Genomic DNA, 23,303 nt, shown 5'->3' on the forward strand with positions numbered 1-23,303 from the left:
CCAGCCACACCTTCAGAGAACCCAATACCATCCATGCTGAGGAGGGACAACCTTTCTTACCAAGGTGCTGCCATTCTGCATGTTGTGTAGGTCCCGGTGGGCATGAGCACAGAAGTCCAAACACGCTGTCACCCCGGAGAACGGGCGGCCTTCCTCCAGACCCAGGCGGCACTCGGGGGCTCTGTGTTCATACTCAATCTGAGAAGAATACAAGCGTGTGAGACAATGAAGGGCATTTGGTTTCATTTAGCTAGAACCTGGTATTCTAAATACTATTGTAAGCTATTCTATTTTTGTAAGCCAGACACCCATGGCTCCTTCCTGTATACAGTCCTACCTACTCAAGAGGCTGAGATCTGAGGATTGTGGTTGGAGGCCAGTCTGGATAGAAAGTCCTCCAGTGGTTAATTGTAGTTAAGAGTCTTATCTACAATTAACCACTCAAAATACTGGAAGTGGAGCTGTGGCTCAAGTGGTAGAGTGCCAGCCCTGAGAACAAAGAAGTCCCCCTGAGTTCAAGTTCTAAGAGTGGCAAAAACTAAAGTATAAAAAAATAAAAAGAAATGTTTTATATATGCAGACATGAGATGTTACAAAATAGACCAAATGTGTACATGGTTTAGATTTTATTTTTATTGCAGTGTCACTAAATTATATTGTTAGTCCTATATCTTAAGAAGCATATATCTAAGGGATATTATTTGACTTTTATTTTATTTTTTTTTTGCCAGTCCTGGGCTTGAGCTCAGGGCCTGAGCACTGTCCTTGGAATTTCTCAAGGCTAGAGCTCTACCACTTGAGCTTCAGCACCACTTCTGGCTTTTTTTTTTCTATGTATGTGGTACCGAGGAATCGAACCCGGGTATTTATGCATGCTAGGTAAGCACTTTAATCACTAGGCCAAACTCCCGGCCCCTTATTTGACTTTTAAATAGTATCTTTTTCTGTGTCTTCTATCCGTGCAACCACTGACACTCAGCATTCCTGAAATTTCCTATGTCCCATAAATTCTATTTCTTATTTTCACTTTAGTATGTAAAATTTTGAGTTGGATGTTGAATAGAAGTGATGAGAAGCAACACGTGTCTTGTTCCTAGTCTTAGGGTGAAAGCATTCAGCCTTTGGGTATTACATAATGTTTTCAGTGTTATAGCACCCAGGCCGAGCGAGTTCAAGCCCCATGACCAATAAAAATAAAAATAATAATAATAATAATAATAATAATAGAACATAGATCTATGCATGGTCTCCACTATTTTCCTGTAGTGAGTGCTGGCAACCTGCCTTGTTCAAAGTTCTCCTTTGGGGACTCTCTCCATCTCATCTAATTTGCTGGACTCAAAGTTGCTGATAACATTTCTCCTTTTAGTGTGGAAGGATCTTTTGTGGTCTATTCTCCTTTCCTTGCTTACTTGTTGTAGTATAGGGCATTGCCTGTATCCAGGACCTTGAGTATGCTAGACAAGTTTAGTCACTCTGTATTTTTTTTACTGTTGTTAATTTTGTTGCTAACTTTGCCCTACAGACTTTGAGCGCTTGATTCTCCGGCCTCTGCCAGATCTGTGCTACCATACACCTCTGGGGTGAGCTGTCTCTTCCTAGTCCTATCCCCTAGGTACTGAGAAGTAAACCAGGCCAGTGCTGGCACATGCCAGGCCAAGTGCTCTACCACGGGAGCTACATCTTCAGCCAACATTCCTACAACATTCCATCTATTTAGTTCCTTATGAAATTATCTTTTTGTTTTCCTGGTTTATGCTCTTTATTTTATTTCATTGATTCCTCTTAGTCTCCCTGCTCCCCCCCCACCCCCTGGTTTATCCTAACTTGTAGGAATTAAAATACTTTTCTATACCGAGTTTCTTGGGTAGATAAATAGTATACTGACTTGAAAAATTGCAAATTCTAATGTCATGTTTAATTACATTTGTCATTTGGTTTGAAATACTCTTGATTTTCTAGGTGATTTCTTTTTTGGTTCTATAATAAGTGTGTGGCTCAGGTTCTAGATACAACTCTTCCCTCAAATTAACTACCAAAGAAGCCAGCAGTAGAGCTGTTGTTCCAGTGACAATGCTACATGAGCTAAAGAGCTCAGGGACAGTGCTTGGGCTTCGAGCTCAAGCTCCAGGACTGGCACACAAAGAAAGATTATTTTCTCAGATATGTACATTCCTATCAAAACACAAAAATTGCATCACTCTTCTTTAGGTCCCCACTGAATAATCACAGAATGCACCGGTGGGCTTTCACTTAATGCTAATAGGGGAGACTTCACAGAAAACCTGTTCTCTTTTCTTTTTTTGCCTCTTTATGGAGTAGTATCTGACCAAATCACTTAAGATACTCTAACACACAAAAAAAAACAGAGACAAAAAGGTGTTCTCACTAGTTCTTAGAGTCAGAGTCAAACAAAAAGGAAAATTGCAAGCTCTGGACATTAAGTGTTTGAATTCTGTTTACAGGCTCCTAGACTATTGGAACCTCAAATGAGGGCACATAAGTTCACTGTGATTACTACAATTGTCTTAGTCTGGCTTTATCCAAACAACAATAGTAGAACTTAAAAAAAATCATCATTAAAATTAACTACATTAATGATTATAAAAACTCCTGTGGATGGTACGATTCCTATAAACACAAAACAAAACATGAAATGATTTTAACAATTAAGTCTAAAAAGTTAAGGTCAAAAACAAGAATTAATGTGAACATTTTAGTTGTGTAACTGTAATCCTATATATCCCCTTTACAATAACAAGAAAACACTTGGGTGGTTTAGGTGTAATTATGAATATTAAAATAGTATGGACACTCATTTAAGCTTACCTGATTATTGTATGCATCTGGTGCAAGCATCTTGTATTTTGGGGCAAGAATAGTGGCCAGATTTTGAAAATGTGCCTCTAGTCTTCCTTCCTGTACCAAAATGAACAATTCAACAAATTGAATTCTAAACCATTCTCCATATAGGCAAGAGGAAAGCAGTCATATTATTCTCTAAGACTGGACCCAAACACAGTATACACTGCCTTTCTCTATCAAATAATTACATCTTAATATTTGCTTAATTATGCCAAGTACCTTTTCTTGGGTCTATCATAAGTTGAAGTTTCTTTCAAAAACAGTAAAACTACATATATATAAATAATTATTAAAATTACATATATATATATATGTGAACCAGTAAAAACTATTTGGGCATTTATACACTTCTGTCATTGCAAAAATTCAGCTAGAGGGCTGGGAGTTTGGCCTAGTGGTTAAAGTGCTTGCCTAGCATGCATGAAGACCCGGGTTCGATTCCTCAGTACCACATACATAGAAAAAAGCCGGAAGTGGTGCTGAGGCTCAAGTGGTAGAGCTCTAGCCTTGAGAAATTCCAAGGACAGTGCTCAGGCCCTGAGCCCAAGCCCAGGACTGGCAAAAAAAAAAATTCAGCTAGAATAAGAGAAATATCATTGAGTTAGATAATTTAAATTCAGTGTTATTTCTACGTTATCATTAGCCAAATACCTTTGCTTTTCTAACAACAATATTGTATTTCAGAATCACTTCACTTCAGAACATTGTTTAATTTCTTGAAGAGTTGGGAGTACTGTGTGGGATATTATACAATGACTGGTGAAGTTTGAGATATCATGTTATGCTGTGAATCTGTATTAAACCAGAAACTCCTTAAAGAAAATTTTAAAAAAAGTACATCTAAAAAAAAAAATAGGACTGTTCTGCCAGGCATCAGTGGGATTGAGGCTCAAAGCCAGCCCAGACACAAAAGTCTGGAGGACTCTAAGAGATGACCAGAAAACAAGTGCTGCTGTGATTCAAGTGGTAGAGTACTAGCCTTAAGCTGAAGAGCTCAGGAACAGGGCCCAGGCTCAGAGTTCATGCTCCAAGATGGCTGGGGGGAAAAAGGTATTTACCAACCAGTACTTAGCCTTCAACACTAAAGAGACAAGCCCTTAAAATTCTTCAGTGAACATGTAAAATGATATAGCTATTACTTTGGCATGGGGAGGTTAGCTTTATAAACTGTTACTCATCTGCTAGGAAATCCTGTGAATAAGAGCTCCCTTCACCCATGATCATACAAAAGGTAGACTATACAGCAGTTAAGTAAACCAACCTCTTTTGGATCATCCCCCAGCAGCTTAAATTTTCTTGGGTGCTTGCTTCTGGAAAACTTACATCCATTGTAGTACATGCTCCATGAACAACCAAAAGAAAAGGAGGCACCACAGGTCTCTGGGTTTTCCCCCTGACAGGCACAGGTTCTCCTGAGAAATCAAAGCACCAAGTTTAAGACTCGGCCTCGACTGGATATATATATATAGAGAGAGACATTCTGGGTGACTGTACATAAAATGAACTTAGAATAAAGTCAGACCTCACTCTGAACTCAACTGACTTTAAAACACAATATCCAACTCTGTTTAGGATGAAGGTTGTGTAGCTGAAGCTAGTATAAAAACATTCACGAATATTAAGGGTTTTCAAATTCTTGACCTTTTAGTTGCCATGTGAATTCTAAATGGCTTACTTAAATGTCAAAATAAAATCAGCTACTCAAAAATGTATGCAGTACTAGAATAAAATAAATAGTGGCATACAATTGTAATCCCAGCTATACGGGAGGCAGAGATAGGGGGATCATGATTTGAAGTCACTCTAATACAAAATGACCTTCTCTGAAAAACAACTACATATATTTAGTAAGTTAAGGCCTTGACCTCAAACTGTAGGACAGTAAAAACACAGGAAAAGGAAAACTATCAAAATAATTCCAATTTACTGTTCATATAACATCAAAATAGAAATCAACTAAATAATAGTCCATGACTACCAATGATTATGAAGTATCTCACCACAGTTAGATAGAAAATTCTCATGGGTCAGGATGACAATACCTGAACAGAAACAATGCTGTCAATTTCAATACAGTTACAGCCAAGACATATGTGGCTCGCTCTGGATGGAAAAACTAGGATTGCACCTAATATTCAAGCACCTATGAAAGCATTGCCTGTGAATTCATCCATGCAAGAACATAGTAATATACAGTCTGTCTAACTTCCATGTACGGGAGATGGAATATAGAAAGAAATAAAAGCGATAAAGATGAAACCAGCCAAATCTATAATATAGGAATTTGAAAGAGAAAGTTATTGTTTTAGTTAAGCAATTTTAAGGGAGTGGAGAGAAAGAATTACACATAAAAAGAAACTTCTGAATCATGCATGTATTCTAAACTGGGACACCTTGAAGAATGAAATTCCAGAAATACGTCCAATTCCATCAATCAACACATGCAAGGTGAGGGTACTTTCCATTATCTTCCTTTAAGTATATGTTGGAACCACAAATGTCCAGGAAATTAACAGGTGTAAGCCTGAATACTGACATTAAAATTGTCCAAGTTGGAAATCAATACAGTAAGTTTTGACTTTGGGGAAAATCCTTACCATTTAGGATGCATAGTCAAATCTTTACAGGTGAGACATGCATCTCTGCTTTACTTTAAAACATGAGATGGGGTGGAGATAAATTTTGGGACAGATATATGAAACACAATTGACAAAACATTGACTTTGTAGAGATGCTATAATGCGTTCATTTGCTCTATGCTACAAATTTATTTATTTATTTATTTTGGGGGGGAGAGGGATGCTGGCACTGCAGCTTGAACTCAGGGCAGGGCCTAGGCACTGTCTTTCAGCTGCTTTTGTTCAAGGGTAGTATCCTATCAACTTCAGCCTCAGCTTCCCTGCTGGCATTTTTGGTGTTATTTGGAGGTAAGTCTCATAGGCTGGCTTTCACAGCTCAAAGCCTTGATCTCAGCCTTCTGAATAGCTAGGATTATAGACATGAGTCATTTTTTTTAATAATATAAAATTTCTTCAAATGTTTGACACCATGCACCATGGCAGAAAGCAATTCTGGCTTTGGCTCTCTTGTGATGACAACTTTTACTTTGCCAGGAGGATGCTGGTTAGGTTTAGTCATAAGAGAATTCTCAAAGGGAAATCTATGAGGAAGAACAGCTGGTGCGGCTCACAGGAAACATAAAATCAGGTTTTTTTTTAACTTTCCCACTACAAGAGGCTCTTCCCTAGACCCTGGTGGGTGGTTATGGTATGCGTGGGCAGAGGAAACTAACAGCTCAGTGGAGCTGTTCGTTCACACAGCCCTGAACACGACACTGACTCAGCAGCATACACCTGAAATTATTCTGTTCTTGGCAAAAAAAAAAAAAAAGAAGTCCTGATTTTCACTTCTGCCATTCATGAAATAGTCTGTTGATGGACTAGAAAAGGCTTCAATCTTATTTTGGGGTGAAGTTTCGCTTGGTGTCTGTGTAAGGTGTAGAGTATTTTTTTTTAATTTTTAATTGTGGACAATTTCTCTAAGCATAGAGACCCCAGCTTATACACATCAACTAAGTAATAATTACATATCTTTTACCCTGAAATTTTGGACAAAGAAAAGCTGAAGTACACAAGGAGGCTTTTAAAATGTCTTCATATTTACAGTTTGGTACTTGCCAACTAGTTAGACCAATTTAGTAAGTTCTGAAGACAATTTCATTGTATGTCTTATTCTATTTCATATAATAGTATTACTGAGAAGGTACCCAGCCCTACTATTAATAAATAATGATTCATTAGGAGCTGGTGGTTCATAATTGCAATCCTATCTACTGGAGGCTGCCATCTGAGGATCATGGTTCGAAGCCAGCCCAGGCAGAAACATGTGTGAAACTCTATCTTGTATTAAGCACCCCAAAACTAGAAACAGAGCTGCGGCTCAAAGTGATAAAGTACGAGCCTTGAGCACATCGAGAATAACGTCACTTGTGGGAAAATGGATGGATCTAGAACAAGTCATGTTAAGTGAAGTAAGCCAAAGAGATAAATGGCACATGGTTTTTCTCATATGTGGGAGCTAGAACTAAAATATACTGGGACATAATTTTATACAGGTACTCACACACAGTGAGATCAACAGAAGATATTCATAGGAGCGGAATACAAAGGCACAATGCCTATGTACCTCTGATCACATAAAATACTATTTATCAAAATGAACTCCAGGAAATGGAAAGAAGATTTTTGTTGCTGTTCTTTTTGTCTTGTTTTGTTAACATCTTTGGGAGGGTTAAGGGAGGCACAGAAACACAGGGACAAAGAATGAATAAATAATGCAGCAGTGGTACTCACTGGATATTATGTTGAAAATTGACTACAGTACACAACTTGTGAGTGATGATGGGAAGAGAAAAAACAGGGAAGGGATAATGGCATTGACCGAGAAGCAATGTATTTTTTAGCTGGCTTCATGGATGCAGCGTGTGGTGTACAAAAACAAAAAACTAAAGCTTTAAACTATGGCCAAAATCCTGTGATTGCTTCAGTTTAGCAATATCCAGTGCAATATATTCCTGCATTTTTGGATCTCATGGCGAAGGAATATAAGAGCAGGAAGCTTTCCCCTAGTGATGGCATGGAGTTTTCTGGAAAGTGGATAAAGTGTAACTAACCATCAACCAGCTAAACATCAACAGTCAAGATACACTCATGCATTTAGTGGCACAATCTTGCATCCTGTTCCAAAGTTTTATATTTGTAAAAAAATAATGTAGATAGCCGTGTGCCGGTGACTCATGCCTGTAATCCTAGCTAAACAGGAGGCTGAGATCTGAAGATCATGGTTCAAAGCCAGCCCAGGCACAAAAGTCTTTGAGACTTATCTCCAATTAAACACCAGAAAACTGGAAGTGGTGCTATGGCTCAACGTGGCAGCCTTGAGCTGAAAAACTCAGGGACAGCAATCAGGGCCAGACATCACATCCCCCCACCCCCCCAAAAAGAGTATTTAATATACTCATTACCTGACTTCTGAAAGAATAACCTCTGTGCAACACCCTAATACTAGCAATGAAATTATACTGGAAAAAATAATGACCAGTGGCTCAAGTAGAAGAGTGCCAGTCTTGAGCAAAGAAGCTGGATAGACATGTCCCACTTCTAGTTAACTGAGGGTTCAAAGCACAGGTGCAATCACTGCCTTTCTTTCCCATTAGCAAACCCCTACATTGCCTCACAGTGACGTGTCAGGCCTTTGGGTCACTTCTTAGAGCTGTAGCATGACAGGCTGGACTCCTGGGAGGGGAGAGCCCCTGGCTCCACTTACTCTTCGTTGAGGGCACAGCGGCGATTGGTGAGGGCGCCATTCTTCCCCAGCATCTGCGTGAGCTCCGAGTAGAGGGAGTCGGCCAGCGGCGTGGGAATCCCTTCCCACACCAGGATGAGAATCACGATCACGGCCGTCTCGCAGCTGTGGCCCGCGCGCTCTCGGACGCAGCACAGCAGCTTCTCCTCCAGGCTGGCTCTGCGCATCACCTGCGAGCATCACCATGCACCCCAAACACCCCCACCCCGCCCCAAAACAAACAACGGTCACTTGTGGCAGACAAGAACACACTGGTTTTTCTGAGCTACGATTAAGGCAACTGCAAAGTCATCTTTACTGCTGGGGGTTGGGGGAAGGGGTTGTTACCCAAGGAATCAGAAAAAGAGATGTAAAGGCAGGAAGAAGGATGAAGGGGTGAGATTGATCAAGATGCATTTTATTCAGGAGTTAATAGGTTGGGTTGAAACCCCTTTGGTACAATTAATAAAGTAAAAAAGACATGCAGGTTCCAATTCAGTGTTAGCATAAACACAATGTAAGGATTAACAGGATGTTCAAATAATTAAGGACTATTTCTAAACAACCCAAGAATGATACTTTCAGCAGGCAACAGGATAAGCCTCCACACATCTCCTAGGAATCTACCTTCTTACAAGACACCGTGTACATGAGAAAATCTATGCCAAAAGGTGCCTTTCAACCTGTGTGGTAACCCAATTTTAAGGGCTGTAGTGAAAACTCCCAAGATTGAAGAACAAAGGTATTTTCAAGTCATACTTACCCATTTAGCAATAGGACATCCCTGAGAACTTTTGCCTTCTTTACCGGTATAGACGGCCCTTTCAATTCTAATAGCTTTACCCTTCTCTCCAAACCTTAAAGAAACCCACATGTACACCATTAGAAAAATGACTTCAAGACACAATCAAAATATTTGAACATTTAAGTGCAATTTTATCTTATGACCACATCCTGGGAAATAAATGGTTTATTTTATTCCTTAAAAAAAAAAAAAAAGATCTAAAGCCAAGCAACTGCATAGTAAACGTTGATGTCTTACTTTTGGCAGTATCAAAAGATACTGGGAAATGAACTATTTTATATCTTATATGTTGGATAGAGAGAATAAACTATCTTATATCTTATATGTTGGGATAGGGTTATATAAATTTCATAAAGTGCAAAATTTCAGAATTTGTTAATTTGCTCAATTCAGACTTTTAAAACATACACTATTTGATTTTTTTTGTCCTTTACTAAACCTCTTTTTCAGAACTCAGAGAATCATAATAGATTTAACTAAATCTCATTTTTTTGAAGGACTTGACAAATAATTAGTATCCAGCCATTTAAAAATACAGGCCAGTGCTAGAACTAAACAGTATGGATCATTTGCTAATAGTCATTTGGAGAGATTGACTTTCTCTGCTAGGGTGATTTGGTGAAATTTCTGTACATTGATTCCAAATGTATGATTTGGAAATACAGTAAGAGTGGTACCGATGATATCCTTGGCTGCCCAATGCTTCCTAGTATCTGGTATATTTCCCATAGTCATCCAGGCTATTAAAGACACTAGAAGATTATAAGCTCAGAGCTGTAGATACCTAAGACTTTTTTGGAGGAGTTAACTATTGATACCAGCAAATACTAGCATTCCTGTGACTGATGTTTAAGAAAACTTTTAAAGGGGCAGCTATAAATGGCCTGTCTTTTCTATTTAACATATCACCCTCAATCTCTCTGTTTAGAAGAGAAGATAACTTACACATTTACAGCTTTCTTAAATGACTTTCCCACCCTTTGACACTTTCAAGAGGGAAGTCATAGCAGGGAACTCTGCAGCCCGTGCCAGCACCTCTGTACTTAGCAGACTGGCTGAATGACTCTTGTTGGTGCCTGGGTTTTTCTGTTTCTAGCCTTCATCTCAGAGTTGGTAGCCTGTGCCAGCTCAGAGACTATTAGTCCTGTCAAATATTGTGACTCCCTGGTGAATAGTGCAGTGTGTAGTGTTGGCAAGCCTGGAAGAGCTAAGCTACTAATAATTACTCCATTTACAATTGTTTACTGCTTTGTGTGTGAAGGCTGGAAAATCTGACATATACAAAGGGATAAACGTTAATCTGCCCTGTGCCTTTGCGTTAATTACCTTTCTTCCATGATTTCTCTAATAGCTGCCACATTAGGACCTGCTCCTAGATGGGTATAAAAAGGACCTTCATCTTTTTCAATAATTTGCTCTGTTGAGATAATAGAAGATTATTATTATAGACCTCAATTACACTAAATATAAAGGCTACATCCACAAAAAGTACCCCCATCTGCACATGAAGGGCTATAAATTATTTAAAATTTTTTTCTTTAAAATGAGTAAATTGATGGACTGAGTTATTGTGCCAAATGATTAAGTATTATGTACATGATGGCCACTGGAAAAAAATTACCAAATTACATTTCAGGCATGGCATATAAGAAATAATTTTAAACCAAAGAAGTGGAATTAACCCCCCCAAAAAAGGAATTAGAATGTATTATATGTAATACCAAGTACAAAAACTCAACTTTGTAAACTGGAAAAAATAATTTAAGCTAATTAACAGTTTGCCGTGAATGTTAAAATCTTAAAAATAAAGCTCTGCCTAATACCACCCCAAGAATATCACTCAGTTTGTCAAAGGTCTATTTTCTATTTCCTTTTTAAAAATGTCATGCCAGTATTGCATCTGAATTGAAAGCTGGGCTTCTTCGCTCAAGTTTGGTACTCTACCATTTGAGTGACAGCTCCACTTCTGGCTTCTGGTGTTTAGCTGGAAATAAGAGTCTCATGGACTTTTCTGGCCTGGCTGGCTTTGAACTGATCCTCTAATCTCAAACTCCCGAGTAGCATAGCTAGGATCACAGTCGTGAGCCACTGGCACCCAGCCATGTCCAATTTTCTACCTCATATTTCACCTCCACAATTTATTACTCTATTTTTAATACAAGGATGTTCATATTAAAACTGGTATTCATATTAGACTGATATTTTTTGTGCGATGTGAGAAAATCTTTGAGTCAGGTGGGGAGCAATTGTTAACCCAAAAGACAGGAGAGGGGCGAGGTAGTATTAAGATGAAGAGAAAGGAATAAAAGCTATGACTTACCTAATATTACTTAATATTATGACAAGTGTGGCACTTTAGCCCAGGAATGTGACTTAGTAACTACATAAGGAGGGAAAGTATGGGGTCTCCTCCATCGGTCTATGAGGGTGGGGAGACACTCCAGCAGGGAGACAGCATAGAGTAGTGAGGCCAGTATCCATGCTAACTTAACATTTGCTTTCTTCATTATCTTTGACTCCACCCCTGCTCTTAGCTGCAGATAAGATCACCTCTGCCCACACTTCATCTGCAGACATAAGCCAAAATGTTTCCTTATTACAGACTGGTCACATCATCGGAATTTTAACAGAAAGGCATTTCTTTTGAAGAAAAAAAAAGTAATACCATTTTGTCAAAAGGTGAAATATTAGCTGGGTAGCGGTGGCTCATGTCTGTAATCCTAGCTACTCAGGAGGCTGAAAGCTGAGGACTGTGAAGGTAGCCTGGGCAGGCAAATCTGAGACTCTTATCTCCAATTAATCAGCAAAAAGCTGGAAGTGAAGATGTGGCTCAAATGGCAGAGCACCAGCCTGGAATGAAATAGGTGAGTGAGAGCATGAGGCCCTGAGTTCAAGTCCCAGTACTGGCAAAACGAGAACAAAAAATAAAATAAAAATAAATAAAAGAGATGAAACATTGAAAAGAAAAAAATGAAACAAAAATGAATAGAAATCAACATTTCAACTATTTATGGAGAAAAGATCAGTGAGTACTCTGAGCTTTAGCATTGTCAGTTCTCCAACCCAGAAGACTTAAGAGAATAATTTCCCCATAGAGAAATTTTCTAAAGCAAATCAGATCCAAATTCCAGAAAAAGAACAGTTCCCACATTAGTTTGTACTGGAGCAGTCATTTTCTTATGTTAGGTTTTTGTTTTTTTCGTTTTAACTGCCTGTTTTCCTTACAGATAGTTAAAGAATTAAATCAAGGAATTTCAAACAACTAATTTATATTTTAGAGGGTGAGAATTGAGGGAATGAAATGAACATGCATGATGGTTTAAACTTGGGGGGGGTGGACATGCAAATGAAGTTTTCTTGCTCAGCACAAGGATCTATAACTTAGAGAGAGAAAGTAAGATTTAGAGGTTTTATGAGGCTTTTCAAATTGCTCCCAGACTCAAGATTTTAAAAAAGAAAGATCATCTCATATCTGAAGATAAATTTTCTAATTCTGGATAAACACCATGTGCTTTAGTACACGTCTGGCACTTACCTACACATCTGCACGATGGGAAATCATACTGAGTCTTGGCAGGTGCACTCCATAAATTTTTTATAGGAGCCTCAAATAATTGGGAAGGTGACTCTACAAAACTATTGAAAAGAGGGCCAGCTGTTCTTTTGCTTGGTGTTTTTTCTAAAGGAGATGCTTGCTGCTCTGAAGCTGACGTGTGGCTATTATTGATTTGTGTTGTTAAGACTGTCACTGCCCCAGACATTTCTACTTTCACGTGTTTGTGTGACTTGAGACTAAATGCTTTATGGTCAAAGAGTGATTTGGCCTGAAACTGCTTCACCTGCCGTTCCATGGTCTCGAGGATACTCTTCTGCTGGCTATTCTCGCCGCTCTCTTGTTTGGGGGTCTTTTTCCAAGTTTTGTTCTCTTGAGGTGTTGATGCACGCATACAGGCATGGGGCTTGGAGCCAGGCTCGCTCTTGATGGGCCTGTGCATTTGATTCTGGCAGGCCTCCGCTTGGGCTTGCTGAGCTTGCTGCTGCTCTTGCTTTTGCAGCAGGTGCCACCTGAGGGCAGCGTGCTTTTGGCTGTCCTTAGGGGGAGGGCTGACACGAATGTGACATCCTCCCTGGTTAGAAGCAGGGAATGCCTCTGGTTGGTGATGCATCAAGTACCTTTGTTGAGCTTGTTGTGTCGCATGTTGTCCTGACGTATCTTGGTTTCCGCCTTTATATCCCTGTAGAACGGAAGCTTGGGGAGGTTTCTGCTCTTGTTCTTGAAAGCACCTGTGAGCAACTTCTTGCTTTGGAGTCACATGACCTGGAAAATAGTGTGTGTGGTGCAGGTTGGGGGTCTTGTTTCCTGCAAAGAGTTCAGAATGCTTGGTTTGTTCATTACTCTCCGGAATTACATGTGGATTGCTTGCACTTGATTTCAAGATCTGACCATAAGGGACATTTCTATTAGTATTCTCTACTTGCTCCAGTTTCTCTTGAGTAGTATGAGCATGGAACGCGCTGGGTTTTGAATATTGATTTTCACCACTCAAGCATCCTTCTACTTGAATTTGGCCAAAGAACGATCCTTTTCTTTGTTGATAGTTGTTACCTGGGGGATGAGGGAAAGCCTGACAGGTTGGTTCTTTACTCCTCACTTGTAATTTGTGCTGTGGCAGCTGCTGGTTCTGAGAGAAGTGTAGATCCTGGGATGGTGGCATTTGTTCTACCTTCTTGAGACGCTTAAGTCGTGCATTTGAACAGGGCTCAGTCTCTGTGACCTGTGGGTTCAAGCACCGTTTTAATGGTGGGGACAAAGCTGTGAGTGGATCAGCTCTTGGGGGAAAATAAAATCTCGAGGCACACGGTACCTTCCTGTGAAGTTCAGGAGAAGAGTCTGTCTTACAACCGTGCACGTGTGGAGAGAGTTTTTGGAACTGCAGATATTGGTCCAATGCACCTTGAGACTGCCCTGGATTCGTCTCCACTTGGTACATCTGTGACTTCTGCTCTGGTGGCATCACTTTCTGGGGATAAGCTTGCCTGGGGGGTCCCCCACTTACGTTGGGATTTCCAGTGTATTGTGTGGAGGTGATTGGATGAGCACAGGGGGACTGACACTGTAGGGAGGCCTCACGGAATGGCGGATGAGATTGCACTTGATGAAAGTGAGGAGTCTTCAGTTCAATCCATCCTGGTTTCAGAGAGTGTGGTGCTGGGAGCACATGAGCTCGTGTTCCATCCTTCCCCATTGCTTCCTCTCTGCATCCCCTCAACTGCTGGTGGTGGTCCTCTACATCTCCATGGCTACCAAGAGTTGGGTTGTGTTTGAGATGCTCTGAGATCGTTGTATTCTCAGAAGCCAAGGGAACAGTTGTCCCTGGTGTCCGGATGCCATTGTTGACACAATTATGCTGAGGGCCTTCTGGAAGCAACTGGGTAGGGCTGGATAGGGTGGTAGAGGGATCAGGATTCTGGGATGCTGTCATCAAACGTTGATCTTTAACGTCCACTTCCTGTAGAAGCGTTATGTTACTTTGGCTCCGGTGGTGGTGGTGGTGGTTTACTTTCACAACGCCATCATTCAGAGCACTGTTTCCTTCTGAAGGAAACTGTGGAAGAGGAGAATGACGAGGAGTGGGGGAAAGAAGCAGTTGAGGTGGTGTGGGAGTGGTAGGAAAGGAATCCTTAGTGAACACTGAGCTTTGCTTGACGTAAGCACCATTCATTTCATTTTGCTTTAAATACTGCTCAGAGTTGCTGTGAGGAGCTTGCAACTTGAAGCTGGCACCCGAACACAACTCTTCACTAGAGATGAGTTTCGGATTTCCTCGGAGGTTGCTATTTTCTGCTAGAGAGGAGCCAGTCTCGAAGAGTGACTTTTGTGGTTGGCGGTGGTCTGGTTTGGAGGGGGAACCAGTGTTCCCCAACATCACCGGGGGTTTCTTAACATCACAGGCCTCTGCTGGCTCTGGTGGCAGCTCAGGGATTGAGGTCTGGGAATTGTTCTGCCCTGAGGTATGCAATGGGTGAGTGAGCTCACAGGACAACTCATTAGTAGCCTGACTATTAATGGCATTGATGTGAGATGTGGTCGTCTGTACTGTACTGGAAATGCACCCTGGATAATATCGAGACAGTGTTTTCTCCAGGAGCTCACTCTGCGTGTTTTCCATGGAAGAGGCAGAATTGGTAGCACCATTAGACATTAGCACTGCCTGGTTGGTAAGAAGTAAAACAACGTTCTTGTTGTGGTAGCTAGCATTTTCCCTTTCCTGCTCATTCAGAATCTGAAGCTCTGGATTTTCAGAGCCATTGCAATGACATGACAGAAAACTGCTGGAATTGTTCACTGAATTTTCTAGAGCTACTGAGCTCACAGATTCTCTCTTCTCACTCAAATTGGAGACATTTGGTTGACTGCTGCTTTTACCTGGACTTCTCTCTTGCCTTTCCCCGAAGTTATTTCCCTCTCCATTAGCTTGTTGATCTTGATCCCATTTCCTGTTTTTATTTCGGAGCCCAGAGAGAGACGGTTCACTAAGTGTGCGTTTTATTCCGCTATTTGGCAAATGCTTGGAATATCCTTGACCTTCTTCTTTGATAAAATCTGGACTGGTACAGCTACTCTGGCTAGCACTCATATGCGATATTCCATAATAGCTCTTAAAAGACTGCCACTTGATGTCTCCATTTACTTCTTGGTGTGGTCTCTCAGTTACTGGGCTTCCATTCTGGAACTTTACAGCCAGAGGTTTGGCCTGGCAGACAGGGGAAGGCAATGGTCTCAAGAATGGACTTTGTGTGTTGCCTTCCACATGGTTGGTTCTATCCTCTTCCATCGGGCTTGCTTCGGGGCCATCCACAAGGCTGCCCTCTGAATGAATCCTAAAGAACATGGAGACAAATAGGATGCATCAGCACACAACTCTCAGAGCATTATGGTCATGGAGCAGAATGGCTGATAGGGGGGAGTTTCTAGCTTAGTAGTAAGTAGTACCAAGTTCTTTTCCAACTAATTCTTTGGGGTCAAAATTTTAAGAATTAAGGAAAAATTATTTTTCCTTCTTTCCCCAAGCATTTCATTTGTTCAACTTATTGCCAAGTTCTTCTTTATTCTCCCTACATATTCCTCAGATCATCTTCACTGCAACTTTTAACACTCAGATCTCTGCTTTGTCTCGGGACCTATGTTGGCAAACTTACACAAAAGAGATTATTTCCCTTAACCCAGCCTACTTTCCTATGTCCCTTGCTCCTTTAGGGATTCTTGCAATTGGCTATCAAAAGGAATGTTCTGGGGCCGAGAGTTTGGCCTAGTGGTAGTGATTGCTTAGCATGCAAGAAGACCCAGGTACATAGAAAGAAAGCCACAAGTGGTGCTTCTGGCTCAAGTGGTAGTAGAGCCCTAGCCTTGAGAAAGTCCAAGGACAGTGCTCAGGCCCTGAGCTCAAGCCCAGGACTGGGAAAAAAAAAAAGAGGAATGTTCTAAAATGCAATTCTGGTATATTCTTCCACTTGGCCTGCAGTGGTTTTCCTGCATTGATGGGTTTCAAATTCTTTTACCTGAACATATCTGAGACTCAAAATATCCTAGGGGATGGGAAAGAATTAAAAAGTGTAGTTTATTAGCAAAGATAGGGAACCAACCCAGATGCCCCTCAGTAGATGATTGAATCACAAAGATGTGGTATTTATACACAATGGAATTCTATGCTACCATAAGAAAGAATGACATCACCCCATTTGTAAGGAAATGGAAATACTTGGAAAAAATCCTACTAAGTGAAGTAAGCCAGACCCAAAGGAACATAGACTCAGTGGTTTCCCTCATTTGTAATAATTAGTACAAACCTTGGACTCTCCTAGCAGAGGATTATAATAGCTCAAAACCTAGATACATAAGGCCATATAGGATGAGGCTATATAAAAGGATCTCCAGGATATGGAAATAAGAGCTTTATATTATGTGATTGTTGTTCTTCATGTACTATGCTATTTCTCTTCTCTTTTGTTGCCCTTTGGCTAATCTCATATTGCTACTGTATCTGACTTTGTTACCTGGTATATTGAATATACATTTATTTGAAATAGAAAAAGGGGGGAAACAAGAGGATTGGGAGGGGGTGGAGGGAGGGAACTGGGGACAAAAACATGAAAAAGGTATCAATGTATGAGAAGTAATGTATCTTCTCTGGCCAATATAACTGTAACCCCTCTCTATACATTACAATAAAAAAGACTGGAAGTCAAAAAATGTAGTTTATAAAAGACAAAAAAAAATTAAAGTTTAGATGGTATGCTTAGGGAAGCCCTTTTCAATACTTCGTACCAAAATCATGCCTTTTCTATGATTCTAGTTTTTCTCTGCAAGAACTATCAGCCAACTATCAAGAGCATCTGCTTAGTAATTGACTTTCCATATACAGGTTTCTGTTTTCTAGTGCTTTTCTCACAGTTCATACCAATAAGAATAGCTTATTTAAAAAAGAAAAAATAAAAAAGCTTAGGGACAGTGCAGCAGTTTAAGGACAGAGTCCAAGACATTGAGTTCAACCTTCACTACACACACCACCATACAAAATTAATCATAAAAACAGTTTTTGTATTTTTGTTAGGCAAATGTTCTACTTCTTGATCCATGTCTGCAGTCCCTTTTGACTTTTAGAAATAGGATATTAAAATGAGATTTCTCAATTTTCCCAATCTTTCTATCTTCATTTCTTTAGCAGTTGAAAAATAGGCATGTTTCACCATGTCTGGCTCATTTGTTGAGGTAAAGTCTCACTAGCTTTCTTTGTAACTTTGAGCCAGGATCCTTATTTTTGCCTTCTGGAAATGTGGGGTTCTATTTGTGGTGCATTCTATGCCACTTCAGCATTTTCTTAGAGGCCAAATAGGTGGTTTTAGAAATTCTAATAAAATTGCAAATTAAACAAAATATCACATTTAGACCCAACTTGCCATTTTTTTGTTGTTTATCCGTTTACTTCAGTAATCTAATATGCCTCATAAATCCTCCCTCCTTTGTCCTGAGTTCAAGTCCCAGGACTGGCAAAAATAAACAAATCCTCCCCCTCTAAGCAGTCAAAAACAGTAATGTTTTCTAGAAATACCATGATTTTTAAACAGAGGGGTTACGGTTTCCTAAGTCAGGCAATGAGTAATTTTTGGGGGTGATGTCACCCCTTCCTTTGCTCTCCCAGTTTCCCTTTCTGTGATTTTTTTTTTCAAAATAGAAAGGTCAAATTATATTCGAGTAATTTAGTATAAATAGGAACACACAATCATTATCTATGGCCATTCCATGATTTAAGCTAATGGCACAGAACAATTTTCTAAGAGAGAAAAAGAGATTTAGAGACGGAGAAGGAGAGAGGGGGGAGAGGGAAGAAAAGAGAAAAGGGGGGCACTTAGCTCCTTAGGACCTTTATCGCTGATGTGCAGATTTAAGAAGCATCTCGGTTTTGAATACTGTCCTTTTAGCTGGTAGCTAACATTCTGGTTTCCTAAGCCCCAAACAGGTTTTCAGCCCTAACACTTTCCCTTTGATATTTAATTCTGTGCCTTTTCCTGCCTGACAATAATTTATTACGAATTCAAGTCGCATCAGCAGCATCTGTGAAACAATTACTGCATCGAGGACTGACTTTGCAGTCTAATCCATCATAATTATGACAGTCCTCTTTGAAGATACCATGATGCATGACTTAAAAATAGCACATTAGTGTGCAAATGGACCCGCATCTCATTTCACCAATATGCATTTAGGGCTGTAATTTAGCTCAACACCATTTGACTCTCTGAATTGCTCAAATGTGGCTATACTCACCACACATCAGCCTGTACAGATAAGGCTCAAAATTTGTGAAGGGTTTCTATTCTTTCCTCTCTATTGATTTTGTAGGTGGTATTTCTTTTCCTGTTCTCGGTGTAAAAAAAAAAAATAGCGGATCATTTAAGTCTTTTCTCAAGGGTAAAAACCCTATGCAGATTTTATAATACAGTTTAATTAGATGCAATCTTGAGGTATTGAGAGGCTGTGAATTGGGAGAGGCCAAAGTTATCGCTGCTGTGAACTTAGATGGACATGTCCAGATGGATGTCTTGCTTTAACTTCAAAAATTAAACTAGCAAAAGAACTAAAGTATTTTGCTATTCTACTTATTCAAACCGTTGGCATCTAACTCAATAGTCCTTCTATCTGATAAAAGTATTTGAAGTGGCTACAAAAACTTAAACCAAAGAGGTTTGAAAAAGTAGCCTTTGACATTAGAACTGAACAGTAGCTTAGATTTTTTTTTCAATATTTTTAAGAACAAATACTTTGTTGTATACATACTTTAATTTCAGTCACAAATGAGGAGCATTCAGTTTTCTAAATGAACCTTGTAAACATGGCCTTTTGACCTCTAGAGGCCCACCAGGCCCTGGTGGCTCATGCCCACAATCCTAGCTTCTCACTAGCTTCAGGCTGACACCTGAAGATCCTGGTGGCTTGATGTCTGTTAGTCAGGAAAGTATGTCACTTCTAATTTACCAGAAAACTGGAAGTGATGCTGTGGGTTAAAGTGGTATGGTGCTAGCCTTGAGCTAAAGAGCTTAGGGACAGTGAGTTCAGGATCAGGCCCTGAGTTCAAGCGAAGGCTGCCAAAAAGAAGGAAGGAAGAAAGGAAGGAAGGAAAGGAGGAGGGAGGAAGGGAGGGAGGGAGGGAGGGAGGGAAGGAGAAGGGAAGAAAAGGAGAGAGAAAAGAAAGGGAAGAAGAGAAGAAAAGGAAAAAAGGAAGGAAGGAAGGAAGGAAGGAAGGAAGGAAGGAAGGAAGGAAGGAAGGAAGGAAAGGGAGAGAAAGAGAGAAAGAGAAAGAGAGGGGGAGAGAGAGAAAAAGAATTGTGGTCATGTACCTTTCTGTTCTCATTTTGGCTGAACAACCTGGCACACATACTAATCTAGTAAAAGTGAAGTTGTTGGGAATGCCTCATTATCAGTTCTAGTCCACAGCCAATCAGCAGGAATGTACTTACTATTTAGAACTCTTAACCTTTGATGTCAATGTAGCTCATTCTTTAGTGTAAAAGATCCAAAGGCTGAACTCTGCCTAGCCTTTTCAGGCAGCCTCTGAACAGTCAGTATGAAGCTGGGTGTTAATGGCCCATGTCTGTAATCCTAGCTACTCCAGGTCCTGGGTTCAAGCCCCAGGACAACTGGCAAAAACTAAATAAAATCCTAGACACTCAGGAGGCTGAGATCTGAAGATCATGGTTCAAAGCAAGGCCAAGTAGGAAAGTCATCTGTGACACTCTTCAGTTACACACACACACACACACACACACACACACACACACACACACGCACACAACCACTTTTCTTCCCTTTATGGTTTAAGACGACTCACAGAACAAATACAAATTTTGACTATTACTAATAAGACTCAAAATGTCAGAAAATGTCAGAAAACGTCGAGTGAGGGCTGGGAGCATGGCCTAGTGGTACAGGGCTTGCTTAGCATGAAGCCCTGAGTTCAAGCTCTAGGATTGGAGTCGGGGGGGGGGGGGGGCGGGGAAGGGGGCGGGGGAGGTTTTGTCCTTTTATCCACTTCACTGTGAAACATTATCAGTATTTGATGTTGAGACTGATGATAAAACACTTTGAATTTTGAGATTACATTTGCTGACAGTCCATCAGTTTGGAGGTGGAAAGCAGGTCACCACTTTTTTTTAAAAAGTAATGAAACCGAATTTACACAAAGTGACTTCCAAACTTTGGAATTAACTGGTAGATTACCCACTATTTTATTCTTTCATGCCAACCTAATCAGTCATACTCAGCAACTTTTCTGTGATTAGAAAGGCTCTAAGAGGGGCAGGGAGTTTGGCCTAGTAGTAGAGTGGTTGCCCAGTATGCATGAAGACCGGGGCTCGATTCCTTGGTACTACATACATAGAAAAAAGCTGGAAGTGGTGATGTGGCTCAAGTGGTAGAGTGCTTTTCTAGCATGCATGAGGCCCTGGATTCAATTTCCTGGTGCCACATAAATTTAAAAAAATATTAAAAGCGTAAGAGGTAAAAATAAATCTGTATTAATCAGTATCTTGAGATCATTGCCCATTAGAATCAGCCTACTTTTGGTATCCCTGTCACTCCACAGACAAAAAAAATAATGAACCTGGAACTGGTAGCTCATGTCTATACTAGCTACTTGGAAGGTTAAGGAATTGAACCCAGGGCTTCATGCATGCTTGGCAAGCACTCTACCACTAAGCCATATTCCCAGTCCAGGAAACTCTTAAAGACTCCAAATAACCAGCAAAAATCCACAAGTGGAGGCCTGGTTCAAGTGGTAGATTGCCATCCTTGAGTGGGAAAAAGCCAAGTGAGGGCTTGAGGACCTGAGTTCAAGGACCAGTGTTGGTCCAATAATAAATCATGAAAATAAACAAAAAATCAAGCAAGAGATTCACATAAATTTATTCCTTACAGAACTCAAAATGTGGTTTAGAGAAGAAGGTTCTGGAAGGACATTTTCTATCAGTTAGTGGGGGAAGAAGATAGAATAAAAATTGTTTTTTAGCCCAGATGCCCATGGCTCCTGCCTGTATCCTAGATTTCCAGGAGGCTGAGATCTGAGGATCATGGTTGGAAGCTAGCCCAGGCAGAATGCCTATCCTATGAGACTCTTATCTCTAATTAACTACTCAAAAGCCAGACATGGGCTGTGGTTTTTAAGTGGTAGAGCCCTAGCTTTGAGCCAAAAAGCTCAAAGACTGCACCCCGATCTAGAGCTAAGCCCCAGGACATGCACACATACAAAAAAAATGTTTAGATTTGTGATTTTTCTGCTAATAGGTAAGCGCATAATTAAGATACTCATAGTGACTTCCATAGTAAAAACTGAGTGCATGAAAGAAGAAACTGAAGTAGGACACTTCTGAAATTACTGAAGTTCAAAGTTGCAGCTGTGACCCAAATGAACCGGAAGACAGTCCCTATCCTTTCCAGCCACAGAAGAACAACCCATATTTAAAATCTATCAATGAACTCTGCATCAATTTTCTGCACTTCTGGTTTTAATTCTTCACTTGAATCTCCTTTTCTATATTAAAAAGCCTTCATTTTTATGCTAAAACAATTCCCTGTAAATTAATTTATTATCCAAACTATAGACTTATAAGATGAATTTTGGTCTTCATTTCATGTGCTTATAGCATTAATTTCCCCTCCCCCCCAAGCCTGGGCATGGTCCTTGAGCTCTTCAGTTAAAGGCTAGCACTATACCACTTGAGCTACAGCACAATTTCCTATAGCATTAATTCTAATAAGCTTTGAGAGCTCATGAGAATCTTAAGAAGATTCTTTCCAAATATGTTTATAAATTCTCATGTGTTAATTCCTGATTTTAGTTCTGTAGTTTCATTGGAAGAGTTCAAATGAGTTTACTCCAAACCATTTATAAAAATAGTCAGATCTGCTGAGGATCGCAGTTCAATGGCAGCCCAGGCACTAACGTCGGTGACACTCTTACCCCCAGTTCTCCTGTTAACCACCAGAAAACTGGAGGTGGCGCTGTAGCTCAAGGGGTAGGGCGATAACCTTGAGCTGAAGAGCTCAGGGACAACACCCAGGCTCCAGAATTCAATACCCATGACCAGCAGAAAAAAGACCTGATTGGATGGGGATGTGGCTCAAGTGGTAGAGTGATTGCCTAGCATTCATGAAGCTCTGAGTCTGATTCTTCAGTGACACAAACAGAAAAGGCCAGAAGTGGTGCTGTGGCTTATACTCTTGAACAAAAGAAACTCAAGTATAGTGCCTGGGCCCTGAGTTCAAGCTCCACCAATGGCCAAAAAAAAATAAAAGAAAGAAAGAAAGAAAGAAAGAAAGAAAGAAAGAAAGAAAGAAAGAAAGAAAGAAAGAAAGAAAGAAAGGCTTTCTTATTTATGGTGTGTGTGTGTGTGTGTGTACAAAACTAGCAGATAACTTATTCTTTCTTCTTTTTTTTTTTTTTTTTTGCCAGACCTGGGCTTGAGCTCAGGGCCTGAAAACTGTCCTTGGACTTTCTCAAGGCTAGAGCTCTATCACTTGAGCCTCAACACCACTTCTGGCTTTTTTCTATGTATGTGGTACCGAGGAATTGAACCTGGGTCTTCGTGCATGCTAGGCAAGCACTTTAACCACTAGGCCAAACTCCTGATCCCTTATTCTCTTCTTGAAAGCATGCTTCCTATTTTTTAAATTCCTTGAAAGCAATGTCCAATGATAAAGCCATTCAAGAAGTTACTTCTACCAAGTCCATGAAAA

The 23,303-nt window shown here is 40.2% G+C and overlaps 1 protein-coding gene across 1 annotated transcript in view; it reads right to left on the minus strand.

The window, feature by feature from the left end:
• Positions 1-23,303, minus strand: part of Tet2 (tet methylcytosine dioxygenase 2) — a 70,346-nt gene that overhangs the window by 8,222 nt on the left and 38,821 nt on the right. The window contains exons 4-10 of the mRNA XM_090356730.1: positions 12,549-15,895; positions 10,340-10,430; positions 8,972-9,065; positions 8,191-8,399; positions 4,127-4,277; positions 2,830-2,919; positions 61-198 (exon numbers count right to left, since the gene is read on the minus strand). Coding sequence (XP_090212856.1) covers positions 61-198; positions 2,830-2,919; positions 4,127-4,277; positions 8,191-8,399; positions 8,972-9,065; positions 10,340-10,430; positions 12,549-15,849 — 4,074 coding nt within the window. The 5' untranslated portion in view covers positions 15,850-15,895. The remainder of the gene's footprint in view (positions 1-60; positions 199-2,829; positions 2,920-4,126; positions 4,278-8,190; positions 8,400-8,971; positions 9,066-10,339; positions 10,431-12,548; positions 15,896-23,303) is intronic.

The sequence above is a fragment of the Megascapheus bottae genome, chromosome 23 (assembly GCF_031878675.1).
Source record: "Megascapheus bottae isolate mThoBot1 chromosome 23, mThoBot2.hap1, whole genome shotgun sequence".
NCBI classification, from domain to species: domain Eukaryota; kingdom Metazoa; phylum Chordata; class Mammalia; order Rodentia; family Geomyidae; genus Megascapheus; species Megascapheus bottae.